At 40.5% G+C, this 17,012-nt stretch overlaps 1 protein-coding gene across 2 annotated transcripts in view; it reads right to left on the bottom strand.

Moving 5' to 3' along the window:
* Positions 1-17,012, bottom strand: part of LOC133612667 (reelin) — a 316,782-nt gene that overhangs the window by 58,267 nt on the left and 241,503 nt on the right. For both annotated transcript variants that reach the window (XM_072913903.1, XM_072913904.1), the window contains exons 27-39: positions 16,696-16,901; positions 16,144-16,315; positions 12,611-12,817; positions 12,289-12,524; positions 10,966-11,123; positions 10,686-10,893; positions 10,533-10,609; positions 8,610-8,768; positions 8,337-8,531; positions 1,814-2,087; positions 1,591-1,731; positions 1,345-1,522; positions 1,178-1,262 (exon numbers count right to left, since the gene is read on the bottom strand). In XM_072913903.1, the coding sequence (XP_072770004.1) occupies positions 1,178-1,262; positions 1,345-1,522; positions 1,591-1,731; positions 1,814-2,087; positions 8,337-8,531; positions 8,610-8,768; positions 10,533-10,609; positions 10,686-10,893; positions 10,966-11,123; positions 12,289-12,524; positions 12,611-12,817; positions 16,144-16,315; positions 16,696-16,901 (2,296 nt within the window). The remainder of the gene's footprint in view (positions 1-1,177; positions 1,263-1,344; positions 1,523-1,590; positions 1,732-1,813; positions 2,088-8,336; positions 8,532-8,609; positions 8,769-10,532; positions 10,610-10,685; positions 10,894-10,965; positions 11,124-12,288; positions 12,525-12,610; positions 12,818-16,143; positions 16,316-16,695; positions 16,902-17,012) is intronic.

The raw sequence follows: 17,012 nt of genomic DNA, 5'->3' as shown, positions 1-17,012 counted from the left end.
TGGTATTGTTCATTATCAATAGCGCTATTTCTATTGGTATTTGTAATGTTCCATATGTAGTGTAATAATGCTCATTGTCATTTCTGTATTATTATTTATTTCGCTAACTGCTTCTTTGCTATCACTTTAACCATCATATTTGTACATATCCTATTTGCTGATGATGATCTATTGTTGTTGTTGATGTCTTTGCTGTAGTTGTTTTTGTCTCTCTGTCTTATCCCCCTCTTGTCCCCACAATTTCCCCCTCTGTCTTCCTTTTTTTCCCTTTCCATCCCCTCCTGCTCCGGCCCGGCTGCACCAAATGATAATATAAATGCATTTAATAAAGTCAAATACAAATAAGGCAACAAGAGAAGTATCCTACATTTCTCTCTTGTAAAGTAAATCTGAACAGCCGATATGGGCATCTACATCAACTATATGATTTGCCTGAGAAGCTGGACAGGACAAAAAAATAAAAAATAAATAAAAATAAATAAAAAAAAAAAATGGGCGTTCCAAATGTGCTGAAAGTTGTTAGAAAACAAGCCAAAAATCACTACTGCGTCTATTTAAGGGTTATTTTTTCTGTAGACATAATTTTTAGGTCAAGAACTGTAAAATAAGTGTTGCATTTTAATGTACCGTATTTTTCGGAGTATAAGTCGCTCTGGAGTATAAGTCACACCGGCCGAAAATGCATAATAATAAAAAAAAAAACATATATAAGTCGCACTGGCGTATAAGTCGCAATTTTGGGGGAAATTTATTTGATAAAAGCCAACACCAAGAATAGACATTTGAAAGGCAATTTAGAATAAATAAAGAATAGTGAACAACAGGCTGAATAAGTGTACGTTATATGAGGCATAAATAACCAACTGAGAACGTGCCTGGTATGTTAACGTAACATATTATCGTAAGAGTCATTCAAATAACTATAACATATAGAACATGCTATACGTTTACCAAACAATCTGTCACTCCTAATCGCTAAATCCCATGAAATCTTATACGTCTAGTCTCTTACGTGAATGAGATCAATAATATTATTTGATATTTTACGGTAATGTGTTAATAATTTCACACATAAGTCGCTCCTGAGTATAAGTCGCACCCCCGGCCAAACTATGAAAAAAACTGCGACTTATAGTCCGAAAAATACGGTAATCTAACAAGACAAATAATCACTAACCTTTTGTAATGAACTTGAAGGAAAACTGAATGTAGAGAGTGTTTGTACAATCCAGATCTCTCGACACGATCATACGCAAACCGTCCTGCAAAGAGGTACAGTTTTTCAGAACAAGAAAAGCCTTTTCGATATAAAACTACTCCTCGAGAGACTTGAAAGACACCAACCCCTTTAAATATGAGGGCAGTTCCAGATTTAAGAGGCTCTCCATTCATTGTCCCCCTTTCAGCTCCATAAACCTCAGGCCATGTGTCCTGCTGCAGGTGCTCATTGAAGTCCTCCCTCAGTACGGACGGGAGAGGCGCGGAGGGCACACAGTGTGCACCCTCGTAACCTTTATCACACCTTGGGGAGGAGGAGAATGTGATAACATCAGCGTGTAAAACATAATCGAACAGTCGTGTTTGACTTACACGCAGCGTCCATTGTCACACAGGCCGTGACCGGAGCACATCCACGGGCAACCAGGAGCCAGTAATACGTTATCCAGAGCCCAGCCTTCAGCCCCTGGTGTGAAATGTGTTTGGATCCAACGGAATCGAGTTCTTGGAGAACTGAAGTATTAACACATATAATGTAGTTTGAGCACAAAAATAGTGTATAATTAATTTGGGGGTTCCTTAAGTATGTGCATACTTAGCAGAGCTTGGCAGGTACACAGTGATCCTCCTCCAGTGTTTGTACTGGGTGGACGTATAGATGGAGCTCTGAGTATAAGCAGCACAACCGATGGCTGGGGGGACACACTCTGGGGTGATGAGGGACCAGTGACGCCCGCAGTCCACGGAATACTCCAGCCGCACGCCGTGGGAGAAGGAAGTGGACTTGCTGCAGCCCATACTCAGTTCAAACTGCAAGAAGGACGAGCCCGACACCTCGAAGTCCCAGCTCTCCGCGTACCTCGGCTTCTCTGCAATGCATGGAAACACACCATTGGTCCAAAAGTGTGACCATAACACCTCAGTATGTTATGCAGTATGTGCCATGTACAGTGTGCCCACGATTATGTTGCAATTAGGTCACTTTCCAGACTTCCCCATGGTAGTGTAATTACCGTTAAGTAGGGATGCTATTTATTTCAGGATTTCTATGAATATATATGTCTACACAACCCCATCCACACAGCATTTATAAACACTCAAGCACTTCCTATGCTCTTAAAACACTTAATACACTCATTTATATACATTTGAAAAATCTAACTTAAATGTTCCCAGTTCTGGCTGGCCTTTCTTGGGCGGTGGCGAAGGTGGCGTGCAGATCAGTGCGTAATATATATATATATATATATATATATATATATATATATATACACACACACATACACACACACACACACACACACATATATATATTTATACATACATAGATACTAATGTGTATATATACAGTACAGGCCAAAAGTTTGGACACACCTTCTACTCATTCAATGCGTTTTCTTTATTTTCAAGACTATTTACATTGTAGATTGACACTGAAGGCATAAAAACTATGAATGAACACATGTGGAGTTATGTACTTAACAAAAAAAGGTGAAATAACTGAAAACACGTTTTATATTCTAGTTCCGTCAAAATAGCCACCCCTTGCTCTGATTACTGCTTTGCACACTCTTGGCATTCTCTCCGTGAGCTTCGAGCACACCTGCCACAGACCATTTCACCACAAACCATTTCAGGTGAGTACCTCTTGAAGCTCATCGAGAGAATGCCAAGAGTGTGCAAAAAAGTAATCAGAGCAAAGGGTGGCTATTTTGAAGAATCTAGAATATAAAACATGTTTTCAGTTATTTCACCTTTTTTTGTTAAGTACATAACTCCACATGTGTTCATTCATAGTATTGATGTGACAATCTACAATGTAAATAGTCATGAAAATAAAAGAAATGCATTGAATGAGGTGTGTCCAAACTTTTGGCCTGTACTGTAGACACACATATATATATATATATATATATATATATATATATATATATATATATATATATATATATATATATATATATATATATATATATATATATATATAGTGTTGGGACTAACGCGTTACAAAGTAACGCGTTACTGTAACGGCGTTAGTTTCGGCGGTAACTAGTAATCTAACGCGTTATTTTTTTTTATTCAGTAATTTAGTTACCGTTACAACATGATGCGTTACTGCGTTATTTTACGTTACTTTTGATGTAGTATCGGCTAGAAACAGAAGCGCTGCGGTGTCGCGTTCTTCTGAATCTTCCTCTGTCACAAGCCTTAGAGAAGAAAAGAGGCGCGGTCTATGTGTGTGTGTGTGTGTGGGGGGAGGTGATCCGCGGTTTGATATATGAAACAAACAAAAAAAAGTTGTTGTCACGTTCAGTCCACACACAGCGTGGTCATGGCGAGCGGAGTAACGGAGGAGCTTGAACGCCCCCGCCATTGAATCGGTGTGTTTATAAGTGCAGACTCGGTTGTGCAAAACGAGGGTTTTAAACACATGCTGAACGTGCTTGAACCACGTTACGACATCCCGTCGCGCACCCACTTCAGCAATAAGATTGTGCCAGATCTTTATGAGCAGGAGAAGAAAAAAGTTGTGGATGAACTATCCCGAGCATCAGCTGTTGCGCTCATGACAGACGGGTGGACGTCCAGCGGAACTATAAGCGCTCACTTCATCACAGCAGACTGGGAGATGAGAAGACACGCCCCCTCTACGAGAGTCACCTTGCGCAGGTACTGACACAAGCAGTGGAGGAATGGAAGATAAAGATATCCCAGTCACACGTGATAATGCCAAAAATCTAATAATTACAGAGAATGAGGCAGGACTGGGACCACAGATAGGTGCTTTGCACATGTAGTGAATTTGGCATCACAGAAGGGAATCTCAGTCAATAGGATGGAGCGCCTCTTTGGGAGGATCAGGAAGGTTTCTTACTTCCACCCAAGCACAACAGCTGCTCATGTGCTTAAGACAAAGCAAGAAATGCTAAAGCTGCCTGCTCATACATGATGTCCCAACGAGGTGGAACTCCACTTATGATATGTTGGAGCAGCAGGCAGCTATATACTCTGCATTGACCCACAACACCCTGAAGACAAATGTCACCCTGTCTGATGATGATGTGAGAGTGGCAGATGAGGTCCTCCAGGTGCTTAAAAGTGTTCCATCTCTACTGAGCACTGAAACTTCACTATCTGTGTCAATGATCCTGCCACTGAAAACAAGGATTGTACAATCCATGGCTCCAAGTGTGGAAGACAGCAGCATCACTCCAGATGTCAGGCTTTATGTTTCAAGGAAGATGATGTTTCTTCTTATGTTGCACTTAAACTTGTTTTTTATTAATGGTCATTGGTCCAAGTTTAAAGAAAGGAGGAATGCCTTTTTATGTTGCACTGTTTTTCATTCATTATGTTAAAAGGAAAATAAAAATGTATGTCAAGTTGATCAACAGATTGTATTATTCTCCAGTGCAATAACAGTACTGAAATGAAGGCAAAAAGGGCATTAATGGGAGCTTTAAAAAAAAAAGAAGAAAAAAAGAAGTAACTAAATAGTTACTTTTCACAGTAACGCATTACTTTTTGGTGTAAGTAACTGAATTAGTAACTGAGTTACTTTTGAAATAAAGTAACTAGTAACTAACTAGTTACTGGTTTTCAGTAACTAACCCAACACTGTATATATATATATATATATATATATACACATATATATATATATATATATATATATATATATATATATATATATATATATATATATATATATATATATATATATATATATATATATATATATATATATGTCTTAATAAGGTTATCCAAAAAATAGTGCTCGATACCGTAGTAGAGCGCAATATATGTATGTGTGGGGAAAAAAATCACAAGACTATTTCATCTCTACAGGCCTGTTTCATGAGGGGGGGTACCCTCAATCGTCAGGAGATTTTCTCCTGACGATTGAGGGTACCCCCCCTCATGAATCAGGCCTGTAGAGATGAAATAGTCTTGTGATTTTTTTTCCCACAGATACATATATATATATATATATATATATATATATATATATATATATACACACACATATATACATATTGTATAGTACCATTTAGATTTGAGAACCCACTGTAGGGTTCACAGTGTGTACATTGCGGAAATTCACCTACGATGGGGAGGTGGGTGTCTGGACCGTAAAACCCCCATGATTAATGACAGAACACTGTACTCAAATCTCAATGGTACTTTCAAATCCGCGATTCACTGAGGCCAAAGTAAGTGAACCGCAAAGTGACGAGGAGACACTGCACCCTGCTTTTCACCCACTGCCAAATTTAATTTATTCCAGTTTTCCTTGCAACTGTGAAGAGGATAAGTGCTAGAAGATGGATAGATGGATGGAGCTCGGCTACGTTGTGCCTAAATCTTAATTTTTATCACTCTATAGGAAACTTGGGAAAATTTCATGCAACAGTTTTGGGGAAGAACTTGACTTGAGCCCTGAGCTCAACCTCATCAAACATCCTGGAAGTGAACTGGAGCAGAGATTGTCAGCCACGCCTTCTGTCAGTATAAGTGGAAAAAAAAAAGTCCCCAAAACACTCTCCAAAATCTTGAAGAAATCCTTCCCAGAAGAATACAACTTATTTTTGCTCCAATTTATATTCCATTTTAACTATGTAGAAGTTTAACGGGGACTTAATTTTGTCTTCTCTGATGTCGGTTATGTTTTAATTTAATCGTAGCATGTGCATAATAACACCAACGTGCAACATGCAGTGACATAAAGTAGCTGTTTTTATGCACTCTCTCAAACCATCTGAGAGTGAGCAGTTGTATCTAATGTTGTGACCGGGTGAATCTATATAATGTTTATGAAGTTTCTTTTCGACCGTGTCTGGAAAGCAAATGACGACTTCAAGATGCATATCTAACCAGTGTACAGTTTCAAAAGATACATTACGATACTGTCAGAGAGGGTGGGGTGTGGTTTCATTTGTAATCTGGGAATAGGGATGTCCCGATCCAGGTTTTTGCACTTCCGATCCGATACCGATATTGTTTTTGCACTTCCGATCCGATACCGATAGTGACCGATACCGATACTGACCGATACTGGCCTATCCGAGCATGTATTAAAGTTTAAAGTTATTTAGCCTACTTAGTTGTCAGAATCATGTTGAAAAGGATTTTAGTACTCTTGATAACAACTAGCCAGTTGAATTAGGGGAGTTTGAATAATACACAATGGTTGGTAACAAGAAACTGACCTGTTTATTCAAGGATAAACACAAAATAGACAAAATTATACATGACAAACAGAAATGGCATCATTGAACTAGGGCTGGGCGATATGGCCTTTTTTTAATATTGCGATATTTTAAGGCCATATTGCGATACACGATATATATCTCGATATTTTGCCTTAGCCTTGAATGAACACTTGATGCATATAATCACAGCAGTATAATGATTCTATGTGTCTACATTAAAACATTCTTCTTCATACTGCATTAATATATGCTACTTTTAAACTTTCATGCAGAGAGGGAAATCACAACTAAAAAAAAATCACTATTTTTTTCATACGGTGTTGATGTGGAAATGTTTGCCTCTGCATTTTGATGGTGTGGACGTGTGGCACCGAATGGAGATAAGCGTCTCGACAGACGTTACAATATTTGAACAATGATGACGAAAACTGTTTTCTCTGTCGTGTCTGTGTGTCGAAAATTGTTATGCGTTTATTTTTTTATTTGATTTTGTGCGTGGCATAGATTTGCCGTGCGCAGAGGACGCTTGAGCAGGCGCGCACCTTAGCGGTTGCGCTAGCATCACAGCTAACGTTAGCCATGCTGCTACCTCGCTCTCTGCTGGGAGAGGGCGTATACGTATGTGACGTATGACGTGACAGTATGTGACGTATGACGTGACAGTATGTGACGTATGACGTGACAGTATGTGACATGTGTAAGAAGGTGCGCTCGCTGTCTGTAAGAGGGAGACACAGGAAAGAGTGGGAAGAGCCTGTAGTGCAATGCCAGCAGCTAAAAGCAACTGCGTGAGAATCCACAGACCTGTGGATGTGTTGAAGGTGTGCTGGAAAATGCGGAACGGAAATTAGGGAGCAGCAGAAAAGTGGAATGTATTATTTAAATCGGTGCGTTGGAAAACACGGACCGGATTTTTTTTTTAACTGGATCTGGATCGGCATTTTCCCATGCCTTGCCGATACGCATTTTTTGGCAAATATCGGCGGCCGATCCGATCCAAATATCGGATCATCCCTATCTGGGAATGCCTTCACAATTGAACATCTTGCAGACAGACTCAAAAAAACAGGTTGTAAAAGTGACTGTGCAGTAAAATGTTTGCAAAATTTACAATACCGGTACATAATCCCTTAAATAAAGTACAGTGTTTTATTTTCCTGTATTCAAACACACTGTTCAAACTTTGTGTAAAGTTACAATGGCCAAAAATATCAAAATCTACTTGTTGGCCAAAAATATTAAATCTACTTGTCAAATAAAACTTGTTTTTAACGAATATTTAGGCCAATTACACGACTGTATTTTAATGTTGGTCACTATGATGGTACTTGGAGAGCCAAATGTTTTCTGAGTTGGCAGTTGGTAAAAAAATGACAACCAGTGGTGTTTTAGATGCCTTTTAAGAACCATATATGCCAATACTTTACACCATTGGGTGTTTTAATCATTATGATCAGTAAATGCAAGCCTTCAAAGCTTTAACAAATCTGTGCTGAATACCCAAACAGGAAATATTGTAACAAAAGCAATCTACTGTACAAAGGCTCTCATCAAACCTGACAAACAAAGCATCTTGTGCTGCAAACAGACTCTTTTTGTCTTTAAAATGTGCTGCCAAATAACTCCTGCTGTGCACTCCCAAAGTATAATCCCACTTGAAAGCATTATTTACAGAACGTAAATGTGCTCACAGCATGGTGCTCTCATAAAAACAGGCAGGATGTTCAATCACGTTTGCCCTCATTTATTCATGGCGCCACAGTAAATGGGTGATTGAGTTTCAGCCTTGTGTGAGTTATGTTGATCCTAAGCTATTCTTTTGCTCTGGTCTATTCAGCTCTGTGCTGTAGAAATAAAAAAATGTAATTGAAATTCCCCGTCATGTAGTACGTCTGAGTGACTCACTATCGATGGCCTCAGAGTTGAAGGTCAGGACAGTGTCCAGGGACAGACAGTCCACAGTCACCTCCCCGCCCTGAATGCGGTACCAGTTGTGCCTCAGAGGCGTTGTGCCATCAAATTTGTCATGGAAACCAGTTCTGGAGCTGTCATTCATACCAATTAGGACATCATCCAGAGCCCACTGGGCTGAGTGTTTCCCTGAAAACAAGAAAAAACGGTAATAAATCAACTTGTACTTTTGTTATTTTCCCATATTCTCATACATATTGCGCTGACCTTGTTGAGGCTGCCACCATCGAAACACTGTGTAAGGGGATTTGGCATGAGGTGGCAGCTCGATGGTCACCACTTGGGACTCCAGGAAGGAGCTGAAGTCCAACTCCCGCAGGAACTGCCACTGGACTCCATTGTTGGTGGAGAACTGCACGAGGACACCTGGGATAAACAGCACAATAAAATCAGAATAGAATAATCCAGACCACACAGGTCAAGGCCAGGACTCTGCTTAAGACTGTGCCATGCAAACCTCTTAGACCAGGCCTGGGCAATTATTTTGACTCAGGGGGCCAAATTTAGAGAAAAAAATGTGTATCTGATTTTTAGGACCATTAATACAAAACCTCACAATAATGTCTGATTGAAAGCTAAAAACGTTATGACAGACTGCCTTAAAAAATGGAATGGAATTTTAAGTTTTTTTACTGAATGAGACAACCAGAATGTACATGAAAATAAAGAATGTGGGATTTACAATATTAACTGTGAAGGATAAAACACTGAATATTGACAACATATGAACGTCACACCCCCTCTCGATATTTTACAATCAAGCGAAACACAACAAAAATGCAACAAACAGCAAAAAATGTACGCGAAGTGTAAAAAAACCCAAAAAAACACCTACAATCTGATATATCTGATACATCACTAAGCTTTAGAACTTTGTTGTAAAAATCTCCTTCCGCGTCTGTCCGTGACAAACATATTTCAGGCTCTGGAAACAATCTGTGGAAACGCTCCCCACCCACACTGCTTGGTGCCTTGTCTGAGCGGCTGTGACTTAGATGACTATAGTAACTAATTAGATTTCCATAGTAACTAGTATATCATGCAAAAGCGCAGATTCCAACCATTGAAATACTTTGTATAGTTCAAGACTTACGGTCATTAGAAAACATCATGCACATCATAATGGCAGCTACACTTTCCATCTTAAAGATCTAAAAAAAAATATTTGGGAATGTCATTTAATCAGTAAAAATAACAAAAAACCTTACAGCTCAGTCGACAGAACAAACATCGGTCGTTTTTTTTCAACTTGCAGTAATATGCTCTAAACAACTCCCTAGATTTTACAGTAAAATATATTGCTCATTTTTATAGTGTACAATTTGATGGATAACTTGCTTCGAAATCATAAGTTAAGCAGATATTTAAGTATTTAGTACCCTTGATGCTGAGTGCCAAGCAGGGAGTTAATGGGTCCCATTTTTATAGTCTTTGGTATGACTCGGCCGGGGTTTGAACTCACAACCTACCGATCCCAGGGCAGACACTCTGGCCTAGTGGTTATAGTCTTTGGTATGATTCGGCCGGGGTTTGAACACACAACCTACCGGTCTCAGGGCGGACACTCTGGCCTAGTGGTTAGAGTGTCCGCCCTGAGATCGGTAGGTTGTGAGTTCAAACCCCGGCCGAGTCATACCAAAGACTATAAAAATGGGACCCATTACCTCCCTGCTTGGCACTCAGCATCAAGGGTTGGAATTGGGGGTTAAATCACCAAAAATGATTCCCGGGCACGGCACCGCTGCTGCCCACTGCTCCCCTCACCTTCCAGGCGGTGATCAAGGGGATGGGTCAAATGCAGAGGACAAATTTCACCACACCTAGTGTGTGTGACAATCATTGGTACTTTAACTTTAATTTATTCTGATTTTTACCAAAAAAAGTTAGATAATATATTTGTTGCAATATTCAACACTATTTTTTTTCCCTGTCAAATGAGAAAAAAAAAAAAAAAAAACTTTAATAAGAAAATAAGAAAGTAAAGAAAGAAAATATAAGGTCTTTTATTGACACATATTATTTCCAGGCTTTTGCGGGTCATATAAAATGACGTGGAGGGCCAGATCTGGCCAGCGGGCCTTGAGTTTGACACCTGTGTAATGTATAAAATAGAGTTGTTTTAAATGATACCTTCATTTCGGGAGCGGGGCCTGGTGCAAGTGGGTCCCAAGCTTTTGCTGCCGATCCGAATGTAGAATTGTACCAACCTGGACATTCATGAAATACAATGTTAAATCTTAATGGTACGCATAAATTTGATGAGCAAAAGTGCGTTTTACCCACCGAGTGTTAGTGGTGTCAAGGGGCACGGTGCGAGCCTCCCTCCATCCAGGGCTACTGAAGTAAAGTGCCTTGCCTTCGCCGATCATGCCACACCCACCTCCAATTTGTCCTCCACTCAAACCCTGCCAGAGTGGACTTAACTTGCCCTCAAAGCCCTCCGTCAGCTCAGTGGGCGTGGCCACAGAGGGTACACAGCTATCCTGCTCCACTATGAGAATACCAACATGAGCTTTTATTACTAACAGTCGGCGTTTCCGTGTGTGGTTATCATTGGCTATACCTGTGTATCCCATATCACAGAAGCAGACTCCGGAGATGCAATCTCCATGCCCGCCGCAGTGGTTCGGGCAAGGCTCGGAGATGTATACGCCGTCCAATGCAAAAGCTGGGGCATCTCTGTAAATGCTGCTCTCCTGGAACCAGCGGAACCGAGTTTTGCTGAGGAAAAAAATAAAGGCATGTTTAACTAATTGATTGTATATGTCAGTGGTTCTCAACCTTTTTTCAGTGATGTACCCCATGTGAACATTTTTTTAATTCAAGTACCCCCTAATCAGAGGAAAGCATTTTTGGTTGAAAAAAAGAGATAAATAAGTAAAATACAGCACTATGTCATCAGTTTCTGATTTATTAAATTGTATAACAGTGCAAAATATTGCTCATTTGTAGTGGTCTTTCTTGATCTATTTGGAAAAAAAGATATAAAAAATAACAAAAAACTTGTTGAAAAATAAACAAGTGATTCAATTATAAATAAATATTTCTACACATCGAAGTAATCATCAACTTAAAGTGCCCTCTTTGGGGATTGTAATAGAGATCCATCTGGATTCTAAACATTTATTTTGTTGAAGTATTATTCAATAAATATATTTATAAAGGATTTTTGAATTGTTGCTATTTTTAGAATATTTAAAAAAAATCTCAACCCCTTGGCATACCTTCAAGTACCCCCAGGGGTACGCGTACCTCCATTTGAGAACCACTGGTATATGTCAGTCTAAAACAGGGGTCCCCAAACTAACACTTTTGCACTTTGCATCAGTCCATCTTAGATTAGCTCGGACTCAGCGAAGCCGGCAACGTTTCTGGGTGTTGTTGATAAATGACTTTTGCTTTGCATAGTAGAGTTTTAACTTGCACATTTGTTCACAAAGTGGTGACCCTGGCGCCATCCTTATTTGTGAATGAATAAGCATTGAATGGAAGTTGCTTTTATACCCAATCATGGCACCCACTTGTTCCCAATTAGCCTGTTCACCTGTGGGATGTTCCAAATAAGTGTTTGATGAGCATTCCTCAACTTTCTCAGTCTTTTTTGCCACTTGTGCCAGCTTTTTTGAAACCTGTTGCCGGCGTCAAATTCCAAATGAGCTTATATTTGCAAAAAATAACAAAGTTTTCCAGTTCGAACTTTAGATATCTTGTCTTTGCAGTCTATTCAATTGAATATAGGTTGAAAATGATTTGTAAATCATTGTATTCTGTTTTTATTTACGATTTACACAACGTGCCAACTTCACTGGTTTTGGGTTTTGTAGTTGCAGATGCTAAAAGTAATTGCTCCTTGCAGATTCAACTGCATGGCTGTTACCATAGCTACCTGGCTGCAACATTGCGTGGAATGACCACAGTGACCCTGGTCCACTCTTCATAATCGCCAGTGTTGTATATGCTGGGTTCTCGTAGCTCACGACCGCTGCCTTCGCAGTTGCCTGCTCCTGGGCTTCCAGGGTAACAGCCCTCCCTCACCAAAGCCCACGTGCGACCAGCGTCATGAGAGTACTGCAGCAACACCGGGGCGGATGCACTGAACTCTGACTCGCAACCGATGTTCAACTGGTGGAGAAAAGACAACGGACAAGTACAGTAGTGTGCATGGAGACACATTGAACACACGGTTTGGTTACTTTCACCAAAGGTACCTTAAACTGGAGGGTGTATCCAGGACGCAATGCAAGATCCCTGGTGACCGCCACCCTGTCCCCGTCAGAGCGCCCAAACACCATGGAAGAAGCCGTTGGAGCACAGAAGCTGTTGTTGGTGTCCCTCTCCATGCCTTCATTGCCGAGCATCAGCCACACACTCATCTGGTTCAGTGGGTAGTCGAAAGCTGGCTTCTCATAGAAGTTCTGAGAGAAAAAGGATTTTACAGCCAGTCAATATGAGCATGCTTTAGACCCGGAGTGTCAACCTCCTGATCATTAAATGCTACAAATTAAGTTATGGCTGCCCTCGTAGAGCCGCTTGTAACAGTAAATATTCTGGATATATATAGTACAGGCCAAATGTTTGGACACACCTTTTCATTTCAATGCGTTTTCTTTATTTTCATGACTATTTACATTGTAGATTGTCACTGAAGGCATCAAAACTGTGACACCTGTGAAGTGAAAACCATGTCAGGTGACTACCTCTTGAAGTCCATCAGGAGAATGCCAAGAGTGTGCAAAGCAGTAATCAGAGCAAAGGGTGGCTATTTTGAAGAAACTAGAATATAAAACCTGTTTTCAGTTATTTCACCTTTTTTTTTTGTTAAGTACATAACTCCACATGTGTTCATTCATAGTTTTGATGTGACAATCTCCAATATAAATAGTCATGAAAATAAAGAAAACACATTGAATGAGAAGGTGTGTCCAAACTTTTGGCCTGTACTGTATTTATTATATTATTTATTTTTTACAGATATATAACTCGGAAAAGGGTGGAGTGCCATCTCCGGGTTGGGGAGGAGATCTTGCCCCAAGTGGAGGAGTTCAAGTACCTCGGAGTCTTGTTCACGAGTGGGGGAAGAGTGGATCGTGAGATCGACAGGCGGATCGGTGCGGCGTCTTCAGTAATGCGGACGCTGTATCGATCCGTTGTGGTGAAGAAGGAGCTGAGCCGGAAGGCAAAGCTCTCAATTTACCGGTCGATCTACGTTCCCATCCTCACCTATGGTCATGAGCTTTGGGTTATGACCGAAAGGACAAGATCACGGGTACAAGCGGCCGAAATGAGTTTCCTCCGCCGGGTGGCGGGGCTCTCCCTTAGAGATAGGGTGAGAAGCTCTGCCATCCGGGTGGAGCTCAAAGTAAAGCCGCTGCTCCTCCACATCGAGAGGAGCCAGATGAGGTGGTTCGGGCATCTGGTCAGGATGCCACCCGAACGCCTCCCTAGGGAGGTGTTTAGGGCACGTCCCACCGGTAGGAGGCCGCGGGGAAGACCCAGGACACGTTGGGAAGACTATGTCTCTCGGCTGGCCTGGGAACGCCTCGGGGTCCCACAGGAAGAGCTGGACGAAGTGGCTGGGGAGAGGGAAGTCTGGGCTTCCCTGCTTAGGCTGCTGCCCCCGCGACCCGACCTCGGATAAGCGGAGGAAGATGGATGGATGGATGGACAGATATATAACTTGTTTGGAAATCGGATAATATTGGCTCACATGTAAAATGTCTGACATATGCTCCAATAGAAGCAGTCCTGCAGCACATTTACTTGTGCAAAGCTGGACAGCCAGTTAACATCTTAATGTCCTCCAATAAACACACAAGGTTGGTCTTGTATTTTAGTGTAAGTCATTTACAAAAGGTAAACATAGCTAAAAGAGGAGCTAGCAGCTAAACACACAATAGTACACAAGCTAGACATACGCAATAAATATCCTTAATTGAACAATAGTGCAGTGTAAAGCACACATTTGTCAATATAAACAAGTATCAGACAATAATATATTACGTACACATACAAAGTCTCCAAGGTAAAGGCGATTAGAAAGTATCCAGTATCAAACGTTTCCGTATCATTCAACTTACTGCGTCATGAGCTTAACTTAATTAATTATTGTGGCCACGAAGTGTCGGCAAAAAAAATTATATATATAGGTTTTCAACTCAAACACAACATAAATCCATTCCAAAAGGTTAAAACAAATATGTATCTGTTTTTCATACCCACCATTGTGCACTTCTGCACTGTATTACCTTTAGATTTATTCTCATGTACCAACCTCATTTGGCTGTCCTTTTGGCACTTACATGTCCCATGTAAAGTACCACAGCTTTTTTATTTGTGTGTGTGGGGGGTGGGGGGGGGTCTGTGTTTACTAACAAGACATCATGGCGGAGCCGAAGTCGAGTTTCTTAACATGGAAATATTCTCACTACTTTTCTTTTGTCGAGCACAAAGAAAAGAACATTTTAGTTAAATGTAAGTTGTGTCTAGGATCAAAGATCCCATCTACTACCCAAAACAGCAATTCAAATCTGCTGTAACAGATTTGAATTGCCCTCAAAGCAACAAAAGCAACATGCTTTGACGAAGCTAGTAAAGAAAGACACAGACTCTGATGCCACTTCACCTTCACCTCCACCTAAGGATTTTAACGGAGGGACTGCTAGCCAGGACAACATTGATAGAGCCATTGCAGCGTATGTGCTAGAAGACATGCAGACTATTTCTACAGTAGAGTCACCCGCTTTCAGGCAGCTTATTAGCATGATACCGGGCATCAAACAGCAAATGGCACTGAAAACATTTTCCACGTACCTGGACAGTGAGTACATAAAAATGGAAAGCAAGCTAAAGAAGACACTCAAAACTCTGTCTCTGCTCATCATTCATCACTGAAGACACACACACTGTCAATTCTCTTATATAGTCTTTCATTCTAGACTTCTGGAATGTTTGATTATCACACCACCCTAAATGTATAGACTATAAAGTTCACAAACATAAAGAGGGATCCTAGTGGGCCAGACCAATCTTTTCTTCTCTCTAAACTAAAACTGGGGAAATGCATAGAGTGTTCTGGGCTTCAGTACAGTGTTGATCTCCTGAAGACATGATTTTATTTCACAATTCCTTGAGAGAAAAAAATGCCTGGTTAGGCTTTGCGTGTTTGTCATGTGTGCCTTCCTTGGGTGAAGCCAGGTTTACAGCTACGTTGTTATTATGCGGTTTGTTACTTATGTATGTTATGTTGCAGCTATTTAAAATAGTTTTGTCAATTTGTTCTGGCCTGAAATAAATTTGCCCTTTGAAACATATCTTTGTCTTTGTGTGTTGTATGTAGACCACATTGCTTAGCAGAGTTCAGTGATGCAAATGCATGTCAAGTTGATCAACACATTGTATTATTCTCCAGTGCAATAACAGTACTGAAATGAAGGCTAAAAGGGCATTAATGAGAGCCTTAAAAAAAGAAAAGAAAAAATAAGTAACTAAACAGTTACTTTTCACAGTAACGCATTACTTTTTGGTGTAAGTAACTGAGTTAGTAACTGAGTTACTTTTGAAATAAAGTAACTAGTAACTGTAACTAGTTACTGGTTTTCAGTAACTAACCCAACACTGATTGACACATCATTTTTAGGCTTTCCCGGGCCACATAAAGTTATGTGTGAGGCCAGATCTGACCTCCGGGCTTTGACTTTGACACCTGTGCCTTAGACTTTTCCAAAATTAAGTGATATACCACCTGTGGCAGAGTGGGGTTGGCCATTGGGATGATGTGCTTCTCCCTCTCAGACAGAATGATGACATCATCAATAGCCCACTGGTCATAGCCATCTCCGGAGTGAAGTGGCTGCCACCAGCGAAATCTAGTGCAGGGGGTCTTCGAGGCCAAAGGAAGCTCATAGTGGACAAACCTGAACAGAAAAAGATCAATGCTAATATGCTAATATATGATAAAACAATAATATAATGCATGATTTGAAAACAGCACCGTCTGAAACATTATACTGTAAATGTATAATTTATTTATATTATTTACATGTGAATAAGGCTGTATAATAGACTGTATTTATGTTATTCACATGTTAATAATGCTGTATAATAGACTGTATTTATAATATTCACATGTGAATAATGCTGTATAATAGACTGTATATATATTATTCACATGTAAAACATACCTAAGTGTTTACTGTCTATTGTGAGCGAACTGTGGTGCTGAATTTCCCCCAGGGATCAATAAAGTACTTTCTATTTTATTCTATTATATTCTTCTTGGCCCCGGCTCTCTCACCGAGGTTTGGTGAAATCGGTGAAGTACATTTCAGCGATGAGGCCCCAGGTGATGCCTCCGTCATTGCTGTACTGCAGCAGCACTCCTTCTTCCCTGCTGTCCGCCTGGTTACAGTCGGCCCAGTCTCCTCCCACGCGCAGGTAAAACTGGACAAACTCCGCCCATTCCGTGTCCAGGTCCCAACTCACCAGCTGCCGCAGGCCAGCCTGACGACACACGTGAAATACATGACTTTTTTTTGCTTGTAAGTGGTAGTGAATAATGTACATACACTCACTGGAGACATGAAGTACAAATACATCTATTATTGATTATAA

The sequence above is a fragment of the Nerophis lumbriciformis genome, linkage group LG10, assembly GCF_033978685.3.
Source record: "Nerophis lumbriciformis linkage group LG10, RoL_Nlum_v2.1, whole genome shotgun sequence".
Lineage (NCBI taxonomy): Eukaryota > Metazoa > Chordata > Actinopteri > Syngnathiformes > Syngnathidae > Nerophis > Nerophis lumbriciformis.
This window is presented reverse-complemented; position numbering and strand designations above follow the sequence as displayed.